Source organism: Candoia aspera, chromosome 2, assembly GCF_035149785.1.
Source record: "Candoia aspera isolate rCanAsp1 chromosome 2, rCanAsp1.hap2, whole genome shotgun sequence".
Taxonomy (NCBI): Eukaryota; Metazoa; Chordata; class Lepidosauria; order Squamata; family Boidae; genus Candoia; species Candoia aspera.
In genome coordinates, this window is record NC_086154.1 from 128293931 (window position 1) to 128319820 (window position 25890).

The 25890-nt window shown below is 38.6% G+C and overlaps 1 protein-coding gene across 1 annotated transcript in view; it reads right to left on the minus strand.

Annotated features, from left to right (window-relative positions):
* Positions 1-510: 510 nt before the first annotated feature.
* STXBP4 (syntaxin binding protein 4) overlaps positions 511-25890 on the minus strand; it is a 99297-nt gene continuing 73917 nt past the window's right edge. Inside the window, exons 22-23 of the mRNA XM_063293602.1 lie at positions 20023-20080; positions 511-2229 (exon numbers count right to left, since the gene is read on the minus strand). Of these exons, the coding sequence (XP_063149672.1) occupies positions 2103-2229; positions 20023-20080 (185 nt within the window). The 3' untranslated portion in view covers positions 511-2102. The remainder of the gene's footprint in view (positions 2230-20022; positions 20081-25890) is intronic.

The following is a 25890-nucleotide window of genomic DNA, read 5'->3' on the forward strand; positions in this document are numbered from 1 at the left end:
GTAGCAGATAACCCCTAATAAAGGCTTTGCTTGCGTCCCAAACCATTCTCATGTCAGTACTTTTCTGTGGGGGTGGCTTTCTATGGTATGATGACTACAGAAAGATACTAAGTCACTAGTAAGGATCTTCCCTAAGTTATATTTTGGACTGCCACCTAAAACGATTTTAGTTGGCAAAGTTATTCCCAAAGTGATTTGATTGCCAGCAGGCATTCATTATGTGAATAGTAATTTACTGCTCCCATAAGTCAAGTACTTCATGAAGCAACTGATAGATACATAGGACAAAGGAAATGCAAGTACTGTGCACTCTGGGGACAGATAAATTGCTTTCCATATATAACTTTGGGTTGATTTTGGCTTGTTAAGTTTTTGGCACGTGTTTTGGAATATGGCTTTATCTTTAGTCCACAGTTAACAAGCTACTATAATCTGCTATAGTAAAATTTATAGCCCTTGTGATTGCCAGTCACAGCTTTGAGAAGACTAAATACTCCAAACTTCAAAACCTTGAAACAAATCTCATTTATTCATCTATTAAGACTGAACACAATGACAGTACATTGTTTGTCACTAGCCTGTTATATCATGTGCAAAAAGAAAAAGTGAGAAATTGGCAGGCTCATAATCTGGGAAATAAAAAAAAAGGAAGTTAAAAATTAGGCTAATTTTGTTATAAAAAAACATTAAGAACTTTACTAATACAAATTGCTAAGGCACTATATTTTCAGACTACATATCCTATTTGCAGCTGTCTGCATAATGAAATACATCTTATAACTTAAAGCAGAAAGGCAAGTAAGTCAGGGCTGGAGAACATTTTGCTTTTAAACAGAACATAATCTGTTCATGAAAGATGTGAGGCAATGGCAACTTATCCGACCAACAATATGATGCTAAGATAAAGAAATACACTGGACGTAGTGACCTACTTTTGAAGAGCCATTAATTAATGGGTTAAAAAACCCCAAACATCTCCAGGTTGCTGAAATGTTACTATGGCTGAGTATAAGACAAAACTGCTCAGCTAATTACTTGAGTTTATGTATTGATAACTGATTGGAAAAGCTGTGAAACTAAGGAGTTGGACAGGTACCTCATTCTTCTGGTAGAGATGTTGTAAGAAGACAGCCGTGCTAGTCTATGGTGGCAAGGAATCAGGAGGAGTCCGGTAGCATCTTTTCTAACTAACAAGTTTTATTAAAAGCCCTAAGCTTTTGTGAGAAGCATCTCACTTTATCAGATGTATAGAGTGGCTAGACTGATATTTCTAGATCTAAAAGAACAAATAGTGCTGACTGGTTACCCAACTCCAATGGAAATTACTCCAGTGGAATTAATCCTTCTGGTTTACAGGAAGAAGATTTTCAAGTGTCTCCCTGCCATCCCTTCCACTAAAAATGCAATAGCTAAGTAAATAACCAGAGAGCCAGTTTGGTGTAGTGGTTAAGGCAACAGCTTAGAAACCAGGAGACGGTGAGTTCTAGTCCTGCCTCAGACACAAAGCCAGCTGGGGAACCCTGGGTCAGTCACCATCTCTCAGCCCTAGAAAGAAGGTGGTGATGGCAAAACACCTCTGAAAAACCTTGCCAAGAAAACTTCAGGGGCTTGTCGAGGCAGAAACCAGGAGTCAACACTGACTTGAAGTCACAAAAAAGCAAAAACAAAAACAACCGCCCAGACCCAACAACTGTTTTTGTTACCTTTCTATAACACCCCAAAACTTTCTGAATCTACTTCCTTAAATTTACTTCATGGTAAGACTAGCCTGAGAGACTCAGCACTGTTGAAGAGAATGCAGTAGGATATGTGTAAGGAACAATCTAGCTCTTGGGCCAGCTTTAGTCCCTCACATCTGCTATTAGCAATAATTATTTGGAATGCAAGGAGGTTTCCATGGTTGTTTTGAAAAAAATATGAATTTGAAATGATGGGGACATAAAGAATATTAAAATTAAACTCATGGAATGTGAAACTGGTTCTTCTGTATAATACTGATACTCTGAAAGCATTTGTTTACCCTTAAAACCTGTTACACAGAAACAATAACTAAGCTTTTATTCATTTCAGTTGATGAATAAACTGTTGGAAGTGGTTGTCTTTCATCTATGATCTCCAGTTTGGGGATCCGGAAGCTCTCTGAAACCATCATCCTCGTTCCCTTCCAAGCATGACAAGGCAAGGACATTAGTGACAGGATGGATCCAGGATGTTGTTTGTGTCACATGGCTAGAAGACAAACCAACAACAATTATTCTGATAGATCAACTTCAGATCTTACCCACCAATAAAGTCTACCAGATATTTTTGAAAAAAGCTAGCCTGAAGTTGTGAAAAACTAACAGTGAAGTTTCTTGATAACAGTGAGACAGATCTACTGAACAGTGATTCAACTGCTCTGCCACTTAAAAGGTGAAGAGGGGCATGCATTTCAATACTGAGAAATATACAGCTCAATATAAGCTCAACTTTAAAAAGCAAATTCATTTCCGGAGGAATAGCCATACAGATATTAATTAGACAAAAAGAGATGTGAATAGTCAGTTGGAAAAGGACCAGCTGCCATATAATTATCTTTCTCATCAAAGTTAACATTTCAGAACTTCACACATTGTAAGTATAATCTCAGAATTTGATCCAAGTATTATCAGACATGTGCCTATTACATTTCCACAGCCATCATGCAAACCAGATCTACAGCTTTATTCATAAATGTTAGTTCATCTTAGTTCATGAATGATTATTTAAATAATGGTTTAATTTTTATATTTTACTCCAATAAATAGAAATAAAACTTACTTTGCTCCTCAAAGAAATAAAATAGTGTGATATCCTCTCTCCCAGCGTTTTGCATAAGACATTCCTCCTAGCCCATGACTCTAAACTAGATTTAGACCACAATCTATCTGTTGGTGAACACAGACACTTGCAGAGACAGTGAGACTAATCCACTTTCGTAAACCCTCTTCACTGTTCCCAGATCAGAAAGCACATCTTAATCCAGTTATAAGCTCTATGCTTAATTAAGGAGAAAAAGCTCCTCTTCCCAGCTAGGATAAGAAGAATATTGAATAACTAATAGTGAATCCTTATGTAGCCAAACTGACACCAATCACACAACACACACATACACAAATGTCACTGTTGTCTGGTTGGCATTCTACAAGAATATGCCATACTGTAATGTCTCTCAGCAAGTCCCACGTGTATCAACCTACAATGAATGTATACCCTCCTTCTAATCCACTTGATCAAATTTAGGCAGAAGATTAGAGAACATCTCAATTGAAATACTATTTCATTAATAGATTTCTATGCATGTTAATTAACTGACCTGAAAAAGAAGTCATTCCCAAATAAATACAGGGTTTCATCCTACCTGCCCAACTTAATCAAACCAACTTAGGTAACAATAGGGACCATAAAACTTTCCTTGTATAACTAATGCCCTCCAGGTGTTCTCCCTTCTCTGTGGCTGAAGAGGGATGGACTTCAAAACATCTGGAGAACACCAGGTTGAAAGTTGTACCCTTTATGTATAAGGACTACAGTATATATAAGTACTAAAAAGAGAATTCATTAGTATGCTTCTCAACAGATATTATAAATACTGTATATAGGAACTCAATATTAAGGAAGAAAGATTATGCAAAATATAGAAAAGTAAGAAGTAGTAAGGAAAAGAAAGGCAGAAGATGAGAAAGGAAAAGGAAACTAGATCTTGTTTACACTAACACCATTGACTATAGCTCTTTCCCACATCTTTCTGTCCTTTCAAACCGTCCTTTCTTTCACCTCATCTAAACACTGGATGTCCTCTTCTTTAAACTTATCATCTCTCTCTTTTGGAACATCTCATCAGCTCCATCCAACTATGACTTTCTCAGACTTCCCCTTCCTCTTAACTTATTCACTCCTCCTCTTCTTATGCAACTCAGTCTTCCTAAGTTCTCTACATGATCAAACCTGAATCTATTGGTCACTTATTTTTATATTCACTCCACTTTTATTTAGCACTGATTCATTCCTGACCCTAACTCTTCTTGTTTTTAACCATACAAAGTACTTCATTAGGTACTCCATTTCCACTGTATGCAACTTTCATATTTCTCCTCACATGTCCAGCTCTCACATCAATACAACAATAGCAGAAGCATGCTTTTATACAATTAGTTTCACTTGTTTAAACTTTCATTCCTAGCATATTATCAATATCTGCACATCTTAAAATTTCTCCATTTCCCCAGGAAAGGGTACAGAAGTTAATCTACTTGCTGCTTGTAAATTGCAATGGTTCACTCCGTTTTTCCTTTCAATCAATCAGACAATCAAGGCCAATCTATCTTGGTCTTTGATACACTAATTTTCAGATCTGTACTTCTTGTTGCATCAATAATCTATGTATCATTTGCTGCAAATCATTAGCATTGTCAGATATCAACACAGCATTGTCTACATACAGCATTATGCATATATTCATGTCCACAACACAGATCTACTGTATTTATCATAAGAATTTTGATATCTCTGTTGTACAAGGAAAGCTTATCTTATTCCTTGCCCAGTGCTGAACCCCTTGCTAAGAGTTCCCTTTATTTTCACACATTTCTTGCTTTCATCATATATCCCTTCCCTTAGCAACATATTTCCCTGCATCTTATTCATTCAAAATGTTGTCCAATTTTCCCTTTGTTTTTTTCGATTATCACCATTCACTAGAATAACATGCAGCTATAATCAATCTATCAATTCCTACTTCCACACACAATTGCGAGGGTTGAGACCGGTGACTCTGACTCTGCACATAAGCAGGTGGAACATCGATTATACTGTTAATGGCCGCCATCTTGACTTTTTTTTTTTTACCATAACCTGTAGCACCACCCCCGATAGCATTAGCTATTTGTGATAGCAAAAAGTAATGTCAGGTAGCCTGCACTGGGGTGGGGGCTAGTATTGCAGGGTCAAAGGTTAAAGAGAAACTCTTCCATTGTGGAAACGTGGCAAAACGGATGCCAAAAAAGCCAAACAGCACACCTGACCTTTCAGAAAACACCACAAGTGAGGCCTATGGATTATCTTTTCCTCATTTAAAATTTGTCACATTCTAGGTGGAGCCTGTGGTAAAACCTATCAACAAAGTCCCCAAGCAATATTATATACTGATTTTTAAGAGAGAAGGAAAGAAAAAACTATTTGCCCCATGTTCTGAGTTTCCTGTATTATCCTTTTATCCGAGGTTAGTTTCCATCATATCAAAGCAGTAAGACAGAGGAGAGAGAGATATGTCCACTGAGTGCCTTTTCTGCCATGGTGCCTGCCCTTTGGAAGCCCACCCCACCCAGGGTTAGGTTGCCTTTGGGAAGGCTCTTAAGACTTGGGTATTTTCCCAGGCCTGGAGGACAGGAGGAGGATAGTTCAGTTTGTCCTTGCTTTTGGCTACTGTTTATTGTGTATAGTTTTAAAATTTCGTTAGACACCCAGAGTCGCATTTGTGAGATGGGTGGACATAAAAATAAAATAAGGTAAAAACTTCCTTCTTTTGGTCTTCTGTCAAGCAAGCCTTCCATTTTCTCTCCTTTCCCTTCCTCCAACGGTGCATATAAGCATTCTCCTTTCTCACTGCTATAAATAGGGTGTTGCTGGTCTTTGCTTTTATTGCACAGAACCGACAAAGACACTGTGGTTGCTTTCTTTATGGCCGTTATTTAAGCAATACTGCCTCTCTGCTTCTCCTGCTTTATTACAATATTACTTATTCTCAACGTCCTTGTCCTTTCCACCCCTCCATTACTGAATACGCTGATAAAAACTGTCTCACAGGATTCTTACTCTAGGCATTTGTCAAAGTGGATACAATCCACAAAAGCTCTGAAAGAATAAAAATGGTTGCTTCTTAAGTTACTGAACGTTGTTTGTTTCCTTTGTCTTCTTTTTGTCCAAATACTCTACCCTAAACCTAGCATCTGCTCATCTGGGAGGGAATCCTTTTTCTGAATTTTACCTTAATCCTTTCTCCACAAGTTGTCCTCAACCCCTCCCCTTCACTGCATCCCTTCTTGGCCTTTGGGCTAAACTCAAGTGTAGCGTAGTATCCCTTTGCCACATTTTTTCTTTAAATCTGTTGCCAGGCTATTCTGTAAAATTCAGGCATCTTTCATTTTCTGTGCAAATTACCTGCTCCCCCAATATGCTTGCCAGAGTCACCATAGTCCTTGGCTTTAGAACTCCCAGCTAATCTACGCATTCGTCTGTTTGACTTCTTCCACTCCAAACACTCACCTTCTTAAAACAATGGGCTTCTTTTCTGTTAAGGAATCCAAAATTACTGTTCTGAATTGTTCCCTCCATTCTCTCCTGGCCTCCATTCCTTTAGTTAGCAAAACAGGTAGCCTTCACTTAACAACCATTCATTTAGTGATGGTTTGGACTTACAATGGTGTTGAAAAGAATGGCTTCTGACCGGTTCTCATACTTATGACCATCACAGTGTCCCTGCAGTCACGTGATCACGATTTGGGTGCTTGGCAACTGGTTCATAATTACGACTGTTGCAGCGTCCCTTGGTCACAGGATCAACATTTTTGACCTTTCTGGCCAGCTTCTGGCAAGCAAAATCAATGGGGAACTGCGTGATTCGCTTAACAGCCACGTGGTTCACTTAACACCCATGGTACTTCACTTAACGACCACCACAAAAAAGGTGGTAAAATCATGTCGGATTTGCTTAATGACCACTTAGCAACTGAAATTCCAGTCCCAATTGTGATCATTAAGCAAAGACTGGGGCTGCAACTAGGGTCTGTGTCACCCGGGGCAAACATGGATTCCGCGCCCATTTTGGCACCCCCCCAGTGCAGCACCTGGGGCACATGCCCCGCTTGACCCCCTCCCCCGGTTGCAGCCCTGGCAAGGACTACCTGTATATATTAGCCAGTGACATCCTCAATGTGTCACCCAAATAGAAAAATTATTAAAAATAGCACCTTTAATTCTAATATCAAAGCCTTTAACATGAATTTAATATTTGAAAAGGAATGGATAACTAGTCTGTCAATACTTACTTATTCTAACCCTATAATGAGGATTTCTACACATTCTTCAGCTTTGCTTTAAAATTTAGAAACCTGATGTTATGTGTTATCTTAACAAACAAACAAACTATAATTCTGTGTAGGTTTAATGACCGAATGATCATGAACACAAACATCCAAGATGAAAGGTCTACTCAGCCACAAATTCATTGCAGACCTTAAAATTATTTGCTAGTGCAGCTCCCCTTTCAAATAATGGGGATGATCGATGATGATGATGATATCCTTTTTTCTTACAGAATAGTTATAATTACTGGATATGTGAAGTTGTGAAGAGCTTTGAAAACTGAGGAAGCAAAGATGCAACAGGTATGAAACAAAAGTTCCAGCACATATCTGGAGCTTTTAAGTTTTACTGATTTTGATGTGAAAGTAATTAAGTAATACTGGTCAAATCTATCTTACAGGATGGCTGGTGTGTGCTGTGAGTATAAAATAACCCTCTAAGCTTCTTGGGGAAGGATATGTTCTAAGAGTAATAAACAAACATGTTACTGTCATTAAACAGAACAAAATGCTGATGTTGTCCATAAGATTAAATCTTAGTTGTTTTAGCCATAATGCTTTTACCGTTCAGCTTTTCTGGGGATATCCAGTCCAACGAAAGCGGAAGAACAAAAACTGAAACAAGTACAGTAAATCTCCTGGAGCAACTGGAGAGACAGTTTGAAGGGACCCAGAACATGCCAACAATTTGAGAAGTTACTTATTTTTACAATCAAAACCAGATGGTTTGACTTTAAAGCCAACATTTCTTTTAATATCTTGTTTATTTGGTAGCCAACTGGCCTGGGATTACAGAAGAATAGTAGTTTTTCTTGATTCTTAAAGAATTATTGGATATGAAAAAAATGTCAGCAAGACTTGTCTTGCCCTGATCCTACCCATTTTCGCCTTAGTAGCTGGCCTGTTACGGAACAACAAGGGATAAAGGAGAGACAGAATGTTACTAGCAGGGGACAAGCAGGATCAAATAATGTCCAGGACATGTGGCCAAAATTGAAAGAACAGATGGTAAGTAAGATAAGGATGCAGGAAGCAGTTTGATGAAGCACTGGTAACAAGTGGCAGAAATATATTCTGAACGGGACCAGACTAGATAGTGGAGGAAGTTCAGAAATTTCGGGATCTAGTTGGTATAAATTGGCATTTTGGAGTTTTGTTTAGGTTGCTGGTGGCTAAACTAGATGGATGGGGAAAAAACCCAAGGATTGCTGAGTAGTGTCCTGAATTCCTGAAAACTCACACCACTGTTTTATACCAGCTTTAGACCTGATTGTTTTCATGACATCATCATCTGTCTGGAAGCTGAGTCAATTTATTTCTGACTGTGCTCCACTGTACAGGGATTTGCAGAAAAGCCAGTATTGTACTAATTTTTTTCTTTTGAATTGAATTGCTGTAGTCCATTTTTATGTTGTTATGCCCATTTTTTCATTAGCAAGAATACTCAACCTGCCTGTCAGGGTCCTCAAGGCAGATGTGAACTTAGCTGAAGCTTCCCAGAGATTTGAAAAACACAGAAGGGAACTAAATTGTTATTATATCTCAGGAATGGTAGTCCTTATGAACAGCTGATTTATTGAGTAGCACAAGGCCAATTCAGAACTTACAGTATATCTCTTAATTCAAATCCAGCATGCTTTTCTCTTAAACAAAAATCAGAAAAAGTCTAGGAGCACTTTTAAGACTTACAAGTTTTTATCTAAAGGGCATAAGCTTCCTTGAGCTGCAGCTCACTTCCTGAGATGAACAGAATGGCTTGACTGATGTGGGATCTAAATACACAGCAGTGACGTGGAGGGAGGGGAGGGGAAGGGGAAGACAGGGTCGTAATGCAGATGAAGGTTCTGGGAGACCGGTTACTGTACAAGTATCTTATCAATTACAAATTGTAGTGTGTTAAACCCATTGTGTTTGTTCAGATCTGAAATAGACTGAAAACTCTTCATGTATATGCATTCAGCTGTCTCATGCTCAGTTGTGGTGGCAAAGTTTCTTTGTTCCAAAATTGCTGCTCTGAGATCTGTATTGGAATGTCCTGGGAGGTTAAAATACTCCATTATTACTTTGTCCTTGTTGAATCCTGATGTCAGACTTGTGGCCATTAACTACTCTGTGCAAATTCTAGACTGTTTGACACAGAATCCAGAGGTCCATTGCTGGCAGATGATGGGAACAAGCCCAGATGTCTACTTTGCCCCCACTTCTACAACAGGACTATTATGGGCTCCAACAACTTCACATACAAGATTAGATGCTTCACATGCTCTTCCTCTAATGTGATATACGCCATCATGCTTGTAAACTGTCTCCCGTGTAACCTTTGTCTACATTACTACAGTGTCTTCTTCTTCCCCTTTCCATCTCTGCACCATCACTATGTATTTGTAAAGGAATTCAAAGAGGACCTTGGTGCAAAAGAACTGTTAGTGGATTTGGAGAAGCAATTGCATAGTCTAGAGACTGAAGCAAGCATGAGAAAGAAACTCAGAATAATCCCTCCTTGATTTTGTTAGTATAAGAGGGGACAGAGGGAAAATTACAGGCTTTCAGGATACTGTTATTATACTCTTTGAGATAGACCAAGTCAAGACAGACACTGCAGGGATTCCAGAGGGCTTCAACCTTTGGACTATGTCAATAAAAGTATTTGGTTTGGGGGAAAAAAGTAGTTAGACTTGGAGAAGTATTGGACTATGTCAATACTTCTCCAAGTCTATCTATGTTTCTTCCTTCAAACCCAAATACTTTTATTGATTCATTTTCAAACAGACATACATAAAATAATATAATATAAAATAAAAATAATTTAGCATATATACAAAGAAAAACTTTAAGTAGAAAATACATTTAAAAAACACACACAAACTATCATTACAACTATATCCCAAGTTCACCTGATTTTGTAAATCTTTAAAAAGAAAAACTAAAACTGAGCTTTTAATATTAACCAAGCCTGTTAAAAAAAAATTACCACAGGGGGAGAGAATGTGACATTTTCTGATTGACTGAATATACAACTTCCTCAAAAAGATTTTGCTAAATCACATATCTCTGAAATTATTATTTACCAGAACAAGTTAAGTCATACATCAAAAGCAAAGTGCTCTATGACTATGGATTAAAGAATGGTGGATGCCATTTACTTGTGTTAGTTTCAACCTATTTCACGACAAATTGGGATTCTTTGGGAAACAGTGGAGGGGTGCCAATACTTTTAGCTGCATCTGTACACCCTGGCTTCAGTATGCAGGAAGAAGAGCAGGGTCTCCAAGCATAGCAGGAATTAGATAAAGAGGCACAACACCCATTTTTCTTCAAAGAAAGGCCTCAACTATTTCCAGGTTATAAGAGCTGCAATTTGAACTGTGGCTTCCAGGAATGCTTGTTTCTTCCAAAATACCATTCCCTGACTGCCAACAGTGGTAGGCAATATAAATGAAAGAGATGAAGCTTCCTTTGTTGAAAAAAGCAATTTTTTTTTTGAAAATGTATATAGATGTGAGCAATAGGTAGATATGAGACAATAGCAGGGACTTTCCTACTTTGTAGGAATTGCTGACTGAGGAAGGAGGACAAAAAAAAAGCTCTTGTGATACATACAGCTACTATTTTCTTCACTGCATGGTTTCTGATTATCTGGGAAAGCCATTCAATATTATGTACGCTTGGTGCTTTAAAACAAAAATTCTACTACAGTAATTCAAAGTTCTTCAACAAGGAAAAGCCAGATTCTATACTCCACATCAACTGGGCACATAATTTTGCATCTTTCCTCCTTTTGTGTAATATGCTCTACCAATAATGGGAATGAGTCCAAACTTTGGCAAAGCTAAGCTTCACTCTATGATTATTAGATGCCTTACCCTATTTCTCTTTGGCTTTACGCTTGGAACTTTATCTTTGCAGAAATGTGCTTTAATAGTAATAAAAAATAACTGCAAAATGCAGGATATGAATTGAGCATAATCATCACAGAATGCATAAACTTTATTTAAGCTTCAGCTGTACCATATCAAGCATAAGCAATCAACTTTAAACTCATTTACCATGATTCCAAAACGGAGAGGTTTAAGTGTCATTCCCCCTTATCTTAGTCTACATACAATCTAAGTGATGCAGTCCTTACATTGGATGTCCTTGGGGATGAAGTAGAGAGATAGGAAATAATGTACTTGATCTATGTTTATAGAGCTGACCTAATTCTTCCACTTTTCAGACTAATATGAACATTAGAAACCAGTTATCATTCAGTATGTGTACTTCTCTTAATTATGCATATTTATTTATTTTTCAAATTTTGCCACCGCCTATCTCCCCCGAAGAGAGGGACTCTGGGCAGTTGTTGTTTGTATGCTGCTCTTGGTTCAACAATTATACACAAAACTGCACAAATTAGGAAAAATTACAGGCAACATACATTGTAAGGGAAAATTGGATTGAAAAATATATGAATTTGTATGAGTTTTTCCTTTTTTAAATTGTAGCATTATGGAGAATGGGCAGAATGGAATTAGAATATGGAATTGCCATGCACCAAAAGAAGGCTGATTCAGTGACTGAAGTAGGAAAATTAGTCAAGTACTTAGTTGTAGCTTCATTATGTTAGCCCACTGCTGATCTTAGACAAGATCTGTTGATGGAACAAAAACTCCAATGGGAGTATCCATAAGGATGATTTTTCTCACATGTTTATCTTTACTGAATAAAATCTGTGCAAATCATTCTTTGCTTTGTAGCCTCCACTCATTCCAAGAGATCCTGTGCAGGAATCCCACAGTGAATTGTGTGGCAGCCTCCTCTAGCTCAAGCATGACTATAGGATCGTACATATTGCTTTTTCTATGCCAGTCTTAGGGAATCAGTGCAGACTAAAGTTCTAGAAAAACATTAAAGGAGAGGTCAGGCAATCTATATAAATGCATCCAGTCCTTTAAATAAGCATTATGCAGGTGTGTTCCTATGTCACTTATAATATAATGTAATTGATTCTCTATGCTATTAACAGTGTGTATCTTCCAGCCCAAAGCTATGTGAAGGCAACTTAAAAGTTTGACCATTTAAACACATGGGTTCACAGATCACATAAAATTATAAAGCAGTTTATTTGTTTTTGGCTTAGAATGATTCGCAAATTGGATCAATGAAAAAAAAAGTTTTGTTTTAGGACAGGATATCAAACTGTAAGTTGTGATTTCAGTTACTTAACTTGATATGTACATGGGAATTCATATATTTGGTATGTTTGAGGTCCAGGAGGGTAGAGACCCCAGGAAGGGGATGGGCAAGCTTATATGATGCATTTGTGACAACCTATTACAGAGCAAGCCACCTTTCCTTACTTGCAAGACTGCCTCTGGCCTCCATCTGCCTTGTATATTAAAGCAACACAAACCATACCTTACATGATGTGTGAATGTAGAAGTGCCTGTCCTTTGTCATCTCAGATCAAGTAATTAATTCTTATGAGACTGTATTTCATAAAGCACCTAATAAATTATGCTGTGTAATTTTAATACTTTGTTTTAGAACATATTTCTATATTAATTCACAGAAATGTGTTCTGCAACAAAAACATAAGCCAGCCTGTAATAGGAGATCACCAGCACATCCCAGAAGGTAAAGGCAAACTATCTCAAAAATACTGCCAAGAATATAACATAGATGTCCCTATGTGGTCAGCAGGGGTCAAGTCCAACTTGAAGGAGAGTTGACTTTACTATTCCAGGTTTAAAAATAGTCAGATGCCATTTTTCTAAAGCATTTCTTGCATTCATTGTTACCCAAACGTATGGATTCAAACTACCTGGTTAGTTACCTTGCATTTACTAGTGTCTTTCCCTACAACAATGAAAAATGGTTTGTGTGCTTCCAATGAACCCCTGTCATCTCCAGTTGAAATGCAAGTGAGAGCACAGCCCTGAGCTCAAAACTGAAGGATTCAGGCACAGTAGATTAAAAGTTACAATGATTTGGGGAATTATACTTGCCATGACAACCAAGACATGTTCCTAATTTTGTTCACTGAAAACAGTACAGTAGGAAATAATTTTAAGACCCTCATAACTGCAGCTACTTCAAATACCAAAGAGTAAAAGAACAGACTGAAATTTACTTCTTCCATTAATTTCTGTTTATATAATATACATATGCTAAAGCCTGAATCTCCGCAAAGGATCGTTACCTTGTCGTGGTGCTGGAGCTTGAGCACCTCAATGATGCCATGAGCTAAACCGTGAAGGGCCACCCAAGACGGGAAGGTCATGACAGAGAGGTCAGACTAAATGCGATCCCTGGGGAAGGTAATGGCAACCCACCCCAGTATTCTTGCCGTGAAAACTAAATGGATCAGTACAACCAGAGATATGTCGGTATACCATCGGAAGATGAGACCCCCAGGTCGGAAGATGGTCAAAATGCTGCTGGGGAGGAACAGAGGATGAGCTCAACTAGCCCCAGTCGTGATGACGCAGCTAGCTCAAAGCCGAAAGGACGGTTAGCGGCCGACGGTGCTGGTGGTGAATGGTGAATCCGATGTTCTAAGGATCAACACACCATTGGAACCTGGAATGTAAGATCTATGAGCCAGGGCAAATTGGATGTAGTTATTGGTGAGATGTCAAGATTAAAGATAGACATTCTGGGCGTCAGTGAACTGAAATGGACTGGAATGGGCCACTTCACATCAAATGACCACCAGATCTACTACTGTGGACAAGAGGACCACAGAAGAAATGGAGTAGCCTTCATAATTAATAGTAAAGTGGCTAAAGCAGTGCTTGGATACAACCCCAAAAACGACAGAATGATCTCAATTCGAATTCAGGGCAAGCCATCTAACATCACAGTGATCCAAATATACGCCCCAACCACAAATGCTGAAGAAGCTGAAGTAGAGCAGTTCTATGAGGATCTGCAGCACCTACTGGACAACACGCCTAAAAGAGATGTTATTTTCATCACAGGAGACTGGAATGCTAAGGTGGGCAGTCAAATGACACCTCGAATTACAGGTAAGTATGGCCTGGGAGAACAAAACGAAGCAGGACATAGGCTGATAGAATTTTGCCAAGACAATTCACTCTGCATAACAAACACTCTCTTCCAACAACCTAAGAGACGGCTTTACACATGGACTTCACCAGATGGACAACACCGAAATCAGATTGATTACATCCTTTGCAGCCAAAGGTGGCGGACATCTGTACAGTCGGTAAAAACTAGGCCTGGAGCTGACTGTAGTTCAGACCATGAACTTCTTCTTGCACAATTTAGGCTCAGACTAAAGAGATTAGGGAAGACCCACAGATCAGCTAGATATGAGCTCACGAATATTCCTCAGGAATATGCAGTGGAGGTGAAGAATAGATTTAAGGGACTGGACTTAGTAGATAGGGTCCCGGAAGAACTCTGGACAGAAGTTGGCAGCATTGTTCAGGAGGCGGCAACAAAATACATCCCAAAGAAAGAGAAAACCAAGAAGGCAAAATGGCTGTCTGCTGAGACACTAGAAGTAGCCCAAGAAAGAAGGAAAGCAAAAGGCAACAGCGATAGGGGGAGATATGCCCAATTAAATGCAAAATTCCAGAGGTTAGCCAGAAGAGATAAGGAATTATTTTTAAACAAGCAATGCGCGGAAGTGGAAGAAGACAATAGAATAGGAAGGACAAGAGACCTCTTCCAGAAAATTAGAAACATTGGAGGTAAATTCCAGGCAAAAATGGGTATGATCAAAAACAAAGATGGCAAGGACCTAACAGAAGAAGAAGAGATCAAGAAAAGGTGGCAAGAATATACAGAAGACCTGTATAGGAAGGATAACAATATCGGGGATAGCTTTGACGGTGTGGTCAGTGAGCTAGAGCCAGACATCCTGAAGAGTGAGGTTGAGTGGGCCTTAAGAAGCATTGCTAATAACAAGGCAGCAGGAGAAGACGGCATCCCAGCTGAACTGTTCAAAATCTTGCAAGATGATGCTGTCAAGGTAATGCATGCTATATGCCAGCAAATTTGGAAAACACAAGAATGGCCATCAGATTGGAAAAAATCAACTTATATCCCCATACCAAAAAAGGGGAACACTAAAGAATGTTCAAACTATCGAACAGTGGCACTCATTTCACATGCCAGTAAGGTAATGCTCAAGATCCTGCAAGGTAGACTTCAGCAGTTCATGGAGAGAGAATTGCCAGATGTACAGGCTGGGTTTAGAAAAGGCAGAGGAACTAGAGACCAAATTGCCAATATCCGCTGGATAATGGAAAAAGCCAGGGAGTTTCAGAAAAACATCTATTTCTGTTTTATTGACTATTCTAAAGCCTTTGACTGTGTGGACCATAACAAATTGTGGCAAGTTCTTAGTGGTATGGGGATACCAAGTCATCTTGTATGCCTCCTGAAGAATCTGTATAACGACCAAGTAGCAACAGTAAGAACAGACCACGGAACAACGGACTGGTTTAAGATTGGGAAAGGAGTACGGCAGGGCTGTATACTCTCACCCTACCTATTCAACTTGTATGCAGAACACATCATGCGACAAGCTGGTCTTGAGGAATCCAAGGCTGGAGTTAAAATCTCTGGAAGAAACATTAACAATCTCAGATATGCAGATGATACCACTTTGATGGCTGAAAGTGAAGAGGAACTGAGGAGCCTTATGATGAAGGTGAAAGAAGAAAGTGCAAAAGCTGGCTTGCAGCTAAACCTCAAAAAAACCAAGATTATGGCAACCAGCTTGATTGATAACTGGCAAATAGAGGGAGAAAATGTAGAAGCAGTGAAAGACTTTGTATTCCTAGGTGCAAAGATTACTGCAGATGCTGACTGCAGTCAGGAAATCAGAAGACGCTTAATCCTTGGGAGAAGAGCAATGACAAATCTCGATAAAATAGTTAAGAGCAGAGACATCACACTGACAACAAAGGCCCGCATAGTTAAAGCAATGGTGTTCCCTGTAGTAACATATGGCTGCGAGAGCTGGACCATAAGGAAGGCTGAGCGAAGGAAGATCGATGCTTTTGAACTGTGGTGTTGGAGGAAAATTCTGAGAGTGCCTTGGACTGCAAGAAGATCAAACCAGTCCATCTTCCAGGAAATAAAGCCAGACTGCTCACTTGAGGGAATGATATTAAAGGCAAAACTGAAATACTTTGGCCACATAATGAGAAGACAGGACACCCTGGAGAAGATGCTGATGCTAGGGAGAGTGGAAGGCAAAAGGAAGAGGGGCCGACCAAGGGCAAGATGGATGGATGATATTCTAGAGGTGACGGACTCGTCCCTGGGGGAGCTGGGGATGTTGACGACCGACAGGAAGCTCTGGCGTGGGCTGGTCCATGAAGTCACGAAGAGTCGGAAGCGACTAAACGAATAAACAACAACAACAACAACAAAGCCTGAATGGGACCACCTGATTACAAATACTTTTGAGAACCTTCTTCTCTAGAGAAAGGACACCTGTTTGTAACTGGACAACCATTTTCTGTTGTGGTCTGGATGGTAACTGACCAGCACTGAGGGATGACTGCTGACTCATGTCTGTCTATGGGCTCATCCATACATCCTTTTTGCCCAGTGCAAAGACACCAGCTAACAGTTTGTTCAGGACATGTCCTCACAATGGAACCTTCATCTTTTCATTATCTCTTTGCTGAGGCAGGCAGAAGCCAGTCTAAGATGTTCTGGCTTAAAAGTAGTGTTTTCCTTGCTATTTGGCAGAAATCGTCCCATGACGATTTCCTGGTATATGTGGAGGAGGAGCTTCTGAAGACTGGAAATCTGCTGAGCTCCAATTGGCCTGCTGAGGACCACCCCATCCATCCATCCATCCATCCATCCATCCATCCATCCATCCATCCATCCATCCATCATACTTATTGTAAATAAACCTACAATCTAAAAAATGTATATGTGTCCATATATGACCATGCAAAATGATTAGTCCTGAAACCATCTAACCGAGGATATCCAGTGAAGTGCCAACTCCCTTTTTTCTGGTCATCTAATTTGAAGTTCTGGTTATTTATTGTTTATTTTGATATTGTTTAGGAGGTTTAAAGCCTCTTTTATTTAGTAGTAGGACAGGTCTGATAAAAGAGGAACAAATTACTTCTACCAAAACCCCAGCCAAATATATACAAGCTGTAGGTAAAGTAAATAACACTAAAAAGGCAATATTAGGAGCAGTTCCAAGCTGTATGTGCCATATGGTCTCAATCTCCTGGCTCCTCTATAACATAAAGGTGCAATGTATGCTCTAAGTTAAAGAAAATTTGCCACAGTCTCTTCAGGATAATTAGCTGACTAAAACTCTGATGCTTACTCATAAAAAGTGTGATGTATAAAGTGGAATGTTGTATCTCTGTTTTTAAGGTGCTAGTATATATATTTATGATGTATTTTTTAAAACTTCTTTAATTTTTTTAAACTTCAGAGATCTTTTGGCAGTCCTAAATCTCATTTCAGCCCATTATATTTGTTTCAAGAGTGCTTCTGTCTGAAATTACTTGAGGATTGGTCTGTTCCAAAGGAAGCTTAAGAAAATCTGTTAATTACCAGAAGTTTAAATAACGAAGAAGGAAATGGAGCTGATATTAATTCTTCCAATCTTAGGGAGACAGTTTAGGAGATATCACCACCTTTTCTGAGGATTAGTAATCTATTTTAAGATTTTGTAAAAAATATACTTCTCAGTATCACTTCTAGCTGAAGTTTCAGGGGAAATCTTTAAAAGTCATTTGTTTGAATTGAGTGAGATGAAATTTCACACATTCATTTTGCTTTGGTGATAAAAGTTTGCTGTTGTTAAGTGTATGACACATTTTGAGTGATGACTTGGCATTGATTAACACAAAGAACAAGCACAAAACTAATCTGGCACCAAACTCAGCCCCCCCCCCCCACAAACTACACTATGAAGGAGATATAGGACAGAAAGAAGAAATAGTTCCAGTACTTTTATAGAAACAAACAAAATGCTAAGAAGCGTTTTATTTTATTGACTAGCCTCCAAGCTGCATTCTGAGAAGAGTTTTTAATTCGCTAAAAAAAGTGTATTGCTTTTTGAGTCAAGGCTGTGTTTGCACACTCTCCCTTTTTATCAGGCTGTTTCTGCCATGCAGCAAAGTGAAGTGATCTGCTTGAGTGCATGTTGTGTGCTGTAAGGGTACATGCTAAATGCAGATGGAAATTAATGATTAATAGATGTAGCAGCTACAATGTAACAATTTATAAAAGGGTTGAAACCATTACTGAACAAGGTTATATTTGTGGAGTCCTTGGTGCTCTCTGAGCCTTGTTGTTTTCTTGCAGACATTTCATTGCCAGACTAGGCAACATCTGCAGCGCGACTGAAGGTGTTGCCTAGTCTGGCAATGAAGCGTCTGCAAGAAAATAAGGCTCAGAGAGCACCAAGGACTCCACAGTTCAACCCTGAGCTACAAATATTCTCTTCAGTTGGTATTTTAAATATTCCCTAATATCTGGACTGCAAAATATTTTTGTCTAGGGAGCTGAAAATTAAGCTACCAGGAGCAAATGGTGACTTCAGTAGCACTGATCATAGGAGCTAGTCCCACTCTCTGCAAGGAGTGTGAATTCCCTAGAATATTCAGTTGCCACATTTCTGCAAGGCTAATGCCATCAAATAATCCAGAAACATCCTTTAGTTAGTCTCTCTAAAGCCCATTAGCAAACATGGAACCTCAAGATTAAGAAGTACAACCCAAACGCTTATACTTCCCTAGTTGCCTAGTCTGGCAATGAAACGTCTGCAAGAAAACAACAAGGCTCAGAGAGCACCAAGGACTCTACAGTTCAACCCTGAGCTACAGATATTCACTTCAGAGGTTATATTTTTTTGTCTTTTTCTATGGGAATCCTAACTTGTATGCATCAGCATCAAATCAAGTGATACAGATACAGGTAGCAAGATGACTTGGGCTAACACTGAACAAGAGGAATCTCTTCTCTTCTGATGCCTTCCTACCTGGGAACCATTTGGGTGGGAGTTAAAAGACTGTTGTGAGAATGAAGGCTAAAGTTTTGAATCCTGGCTGTTGCTGAGACAAATGAGTTACTGCACTTCTCTTTCCCCTGAATTAATACTGTAGTTTGTAGTCTGATTGCTATCTCTAAGCCACACCAGTACATAGTGTACAGATTTTAGGAGAGCATGAATGAAGCCAAGAAAATACTATTTTAGATAATGGTGACATATCCTTTAATGAAGAACACCTTAATCCCAGAACCAAAAAATTAACCCAGTTCATGTGTTAATTGTGCATGGGTGTGTGTGTGTCACCCTGTAAAAGATTATGAGATCCGTGTTTTTAGCTCTGCTGTGACATACTTCCATATCTTGGTTACAGCTCACAGCAAAGAGTATGTGAATATCCGTTGATGTCTAGAGGTTTTGGATAACCAGGATACCAAGTTCTGAGAAGGTACCCAAATAATTAAGATACCGTTACTAACAGCTACACTCAAATGTGGAAATCAGAATGGGTGGAACTAATATGGTAAGAGTCTGTATATGATTATTTGATAGGCTTTTGGTTAAAGCTTGAAAGGAAGAAACTAACATTTAGTTATTTATTTTATTAGATTTATATGGCTACCCATCTCACCAAGTTCCTCTCCCTGGAAATCCCTAGGGAAAGGCGAAAGATTTACACTATCTGAAAACAATACAATAACAGAAGTGCCATCGTAGAAGCTTTCCTTATTTTTTTAAAATTTAACTCTATTTTATTTCCACACCCAAAATTTCTACAGATATTCATAACCATGATGTTTCAAAGTATGTGTCAGCTTTTACTAGCATAGTGACTATATTCATTAGTGGTCATATGCATCTAAGATTATAAAATCCCTATTTTATTTATCTATTTTTATAACTGCCTTCTGACAATGATGTACTTACTTGATGAAATATTTGATTCCATCAGCTGTATAGGCCTTCTCCCATCCATAAGGCAGACCTAGGTCAAGGGGGAGGAGAGGCATGGATAAAAACAAAACAGACTGAATCATTCTCAGTACCGCAAACTTCACATTCAGACATGCATACATATACTGTACATCAAACTATTCCTTTTCAAGGTAAACAATATTCTGCAAAGCACAAAAAAGAGTAACAAAAAAATATAAGAACTTAAAGGCAGAAGATAAAAGAAACCAAAACAAAAAGGAAGTCTTTACATCAGCACATCTGCTATACCTTTCTGTCCTTACAAACCATTCTTGCTCCCGCTGTATCCATCCAGATTCATCCACTGCCTTTTGTACTTTAAACTTCTCTGCTGTCTTTTTTTCAGGAACTATCCAACCATGATGTTCATAGCCTTTCCTTTCCCCTTGATCTCTTCATTCTACTTTCACAGGTTCCTTTTGCAATGTGATCCTCATTCATTCTCTCTATATGTCCAAACCACTTCTATGTAATTCTTTTGTACTGATAACTCACTTTTGTATTCAGTCATCCTTCATTCAATCCTCATTTGTTTTTGACCTTCTTTTGGTTTTATGCTACATACTTCTTAATTGACCCATTCTTACTGCATTCAATAGACTTTTATGTTTTTCCTGACATAATTCAACTCTCACATCTATATAACAAAGTGGGAAGAAGCACGGTCTTTTACATAGCCATGTTTACTTCTTCAGCAAATGTTTGCTGCTTGCAACTGGCCACACAGAATCCACTACCCTTCTAAAAGCCTTTACCCATCTTAACATTTCCCCATTCATTTTTTCATCTTCATGCATCTTTAGTAAACATTCTGCTTGGGTACGCACATTCATCTGAATTTTTGCAAATACTGCATGAGCTTCCATTCCAAAATAACAACTATTTTACATCTGTAAAATTAAGAGCAAAAAAAGATGAAAGAAGAAACATACAAAAATAATATGGTTAAAATTACAGTTTACAATTTCTACCATGCCAAACAGATCTGTTCATTTATTCAAATGCTTGAATTCCATGCTTTTCAGCTGCAGAGCTTTCAACAAAATACCTATTTGACACTAGTAGCTGTCTATATTATACCATCAGAATAATGGCTGATAATTGAATATTCAGGTGTTAATATACACCAAAAAGTTGTAGAAAACTTATGGCATATTTTATATTGCATTTTTACTCCAAATTTCACTTGAGACCTCAAGACAGGATAAATGGGGGTGTCCCTGTTTATTTTCTTTCCACAGTATCAGCTCTGTGAAGTAATGACTGACCCAGGGAGCGCCCAGGGAGTTCTGCAGCTGAATTGACGTTGAACCTGGGTTATCTTGTTTGAAATCCAACACTTTAAACATTGTACGGCACTGGCATACTGCCACTTCTCTCACTACTCTCCCTTCCATGCTTTCATAATTGGAAATCTGACCCCCCTACTTCTACAGGGCATGCATCAACTGAGGAAGTGGAAAAGAATAATTTAATTGGGATAATACAGCAGATGCCCTTTGACGAATTAAAGTTTAGTTCGGTTAAAGTATCAGCTATAGATAGGTCTAGAGGCAAAATACAATAGAATTGGAAAACCTAATGGAAAAGGAGAAGAGGTGGAAACTAGGGAATCTCCATTACATGATAATTTCAAAGAAGACTAAAAAATGTTCAGCAATTAGTAAATCAGTGTTACTAATCTGGAAATCCCAAGTTTGAATCTCATCTTCATGAACATGCTTAGTCAAACCACAAACTTCTCATTCTTACTCCACTCATTTGTAATATGGCAATAATCAAGTCCATCTATTTTACAAGATACTCTAAGGATTCAATACGATTATTGCCTTAAAGCTCATGGATAAAATTGGTTTAAATCAGCCTTCTCTAATAATGTCAGCACCACTAGATAGACCAGACCAGGAAATCAACTTCATAGGAAGGCTAAAACTATTGAGATTGGCTATAATAATAGAATCTTGCAAGTTCGGTTGTTCAGTACCTCCTCTTCCTTCTTAGAGTTCAGTGAATTAGGAAGGCATCTACCCAAGCTGTTCCAAATGTTATTTCATTCTGGACTTAAAAATACTCCCCCGCACTGGCAATGGATCTTGCATATCTCCATCTTACTTCCAACAAATAAGGTGCTCTCCTCTCACCCTATTGGCCATACTAACTATGATGGAAGCTATACTTCTATACAGCTGGTGGGAAAATAGTTTTAAATCTATAATATGGACATACCCTAAGACCCAATTCTGAAAGACCCATTACTTCCAAAGAGGGTAAGTTCCTGGTTTGTGTGTTGCTCAGAGAGTCTCCTTTGTTTTCATTCCTGTTGCAGCTGTTTTTTCCTTCTTACTTTGGACCCAATACAAAAGGAAAGAGGAATGAAGACAGAAGCTTCTCCTCTTATGTTTCTGGTCCTGACTGCTTGTTTGCTTCTTTGCTCAGAAAATGTAGGCAAACAAGCACTGGCAACAAGGAGGAGAAGCAGAGCAGAAGAACTCAGGGTTCCAGCAGTGAGCTGTAGGTGCTTGATGATGCCAACCCCTGGCTTCATTTCCTGAGGTTAAAGTGCTAGATGTGAAAACCCGGCTAGTGGTTTTATTCTACAGACACAGCAAATGTGAATTTTCTTCAGAAGTCAGGAAATGGTTCTTCATGCAGGTTTCCTGGGCTTACATGCTTTGTTTGATGTATACAACAGAGACCTTGACTTTGTGTGAGCTTGCTATTCATTTTGTAAAGTGCAGACTAGAAGACTGGCAATCTATACAAAACTTGTTGATAGAAAATAAAGCTTTTTCTCTTGGTTAAGCTTTTAGTCTACTGCAAAGGGTGAAAGCTTTGACAGGCAGATTACTTCTGAAACATATAAAGCTGAAGAGTTGCAAGTACACAAACTAATTTATAGGTCTCTGACCTCATGCCAATCTGAAAAGAAATCCCACCATAATCTATTTCAGCCCTGACTGAATTTCTGTCTGGAGAAAAGAGTTGATTTCACTGGACATTTGCCATTGGCTATAAATAGCCTAGTAATGCAAATGTTTTCCAGGAAATTTCCTCAGTGAAAAGGTGATGCAAATAGCAGCTTACCAACATACCCAGCAAACTGTGGTGATTTCAAAATCTATGAGGTAATCATGCAAGTACTGTATGTAAGTCACAGGCAGTTGCATAATTATATCATTATGCAGGTGTCATCATTTGCCCCACACACCCATGAAGATGCCCATGAGCTTCAATAAAATGCAGGAATATCCAAGCCTATACATTTTCACACCCTTTCTCCAAGCAACTTACTCATTGACATGATTAAATAGCAGGCAAACAACAGAGGCTTTGGTTCACAGTGCGAAAGTTAGAAGCCAAGCAGTAGGAAAGGATGGCTAGATCCATTAAGCTCCATCTCTAGAAAAAGAGTTGTAAATAGTTATTTCTATGCCAGAGGCAGTTTTCCAGTTCTGCAGAAGGACCCCTCTACAAAACATTATTTTGGGGAGTATTTGGCATAGCCTAGGGCAAATTAAGAAGGGTTGCTATCCCCCTACCTCAGTAGTATTTAGTGGCTAAGGTGACAATCCTTTACATACTTACCCAGAAATCAAATATTTTGCTCACACTCGTCAAAATTGAGTAAACAGAGTGATGAAGATGATGCCATCAACTCATCCATTGACTCCCACTCAATTTTTTTCTTATGTTTTCAGCAATAACCCCATAGGACTGGCGTAATTCTTCACCACATATTCAAACTCAGTCATTGATGGAGCATGTCCTTGCTCCTTAAATATAATCACTGCTACCAAAAGCCCTTAAACTTTGGTCACCAACCAATGGTCTTTCTGAACTTGGATTTATCATGAGGATATATCATATAAAAGTTGTTATATGCCCTTTGTCATGCTGCTGTCAACTTCCAACATGTATAAAAAATAATAAAGGCGGGATAGAAAATAAATAAATAAATAAATAAATAAATAAATAAATAAATAAATAAATAAATAAATAAATAAATAAATAATCATTGGGAGTCAGCCGGCTTATACACACAGCCAAGACTGTGCACACAGTATTATTATATCTGGCTGTGTCTATACAGATGTTACTTCTGCATCACTCATTTCTGGGTGACTGCAAGTCTTCTATGTCTGTGTCTTTCTGATTTTTTAACCTACAGGAAGCACTTTTAAACTAGTATCACTGAGCATCTGCCAAAACCAGCTGTCTCAGATTCCCTTTTGTCTTGTAGAGAATTCAGGGGCATTCACTCTGGTTGTGTCATGTTCACTGATTCAGTGTGGTTTATACATCGTAACGTTTCACATGCTATGGCGCTGACGCGCGTTTCTGTTTGGGAGGGAGCTGCTGTGAGACCTTGTACTGTGAAATCAGTACAATGGAATGTGTTTGGGTTATGTTCTCTGTTCAAGGCCTTTTCCTGCAGACCATCAGAGACTGTTAGGAGCACCTGGGATTGTGGACTTGGGAAGACTCTACGGGGGGAGGGATTTCATTTGTACCGAGGGTTTTTAGTTTGCATTTGGCGCGCTTTCATCATTCTCAGCTTTCTCTGTAATCCTGCATACTATTCTTTAATAAATCAGATATCTTTGGATTCCTGCTCATGAGTCTGATGGTGTTTTAGAATAGGCAACCATTACAGGTTGTTTGATACAACTACTAGATTTTTAGGCCTCTTCATTGCATTGTACAATTTGAAGTTAAAAAAAGGACTAGTACTGTCCTGAAGTAAGTTCCCTGAGCAGAGTTACAGGAACATGGGATATCATTTCGACATAAACTGCCATCTTCTTATAACCAATGGATCAGAAGGAGAAGAAATAATACAGCATCTGTGGTTCAGTCCTAAATTTGCCTAAGTAGCAGTGCTGGTTAAAATAGACACAGAATTTGATTGGTTGCAATTTACAGAATTATTATATGGCATAGGGAACAAAACCAGTAATAATTCCACACAATTATTCATGGAAGTAACAGAACTCTTGGGTTCATACAAAGTTCACATCATTGATTTATCTTCTTACCTAGAAGAATGAGAGAGGTACTGTCTACAATATCTAAAATCATGATGGGGATAATCTGTTGGAGATTGAAGCTACCCCTTTTATCCCTACTGTACCCAATACTGCCAGTTCCACAAGACATTTTGTTTTTCATTGTATTCTGCTCTAAACCTTACTAATACAAACACACACTTGAACTCTGAGCCTCAGCTAGAAAAGAACATGCACTGGAGTCCTCCTCCCTTGCTTTCCCATAACAATAAATGAAAACTGATCCTCACCACTCCCAATTCAAAATAAGGTGAACTTGACAGAACAAATTGCATAAAATGTCTGGTACTTCTCACTAAGTATTGTTCGCTATTACGAGACCTGAGAAGTTTTACAAAGTGGGTGCCTTCATCTTACATGCCTCCCCATTCTTTAACCTGCTTCTGCTCACAAACAACTATATATTTTCATCTCAATAAGACTCTGCTAAAGGAACATCCTATTTTTCCTCTGTGTTGCAGATTCTAGTACAAACAATTAGATCTAATTTGTCATTGTTGCTGATTGAGAAAAAATGGCACTTCACCAATGAAGAACATCATAAAGCATGTCCAATCTGGCACAATGTTACGTCAATACAAGATGTGCCCACAACAACAGAACTTACGCTGGGAATTAGCACTAAATTAAAGGTCAAGGAATGCTTTACGTTCAATCGTGTGCTGAACTCCACCCATTTCAGAGTTGAGCAAAATAGCATGAATATGCATTAGCAACAGCAACCTAGTAGAAAATAAAAAACTCATTCCTACTT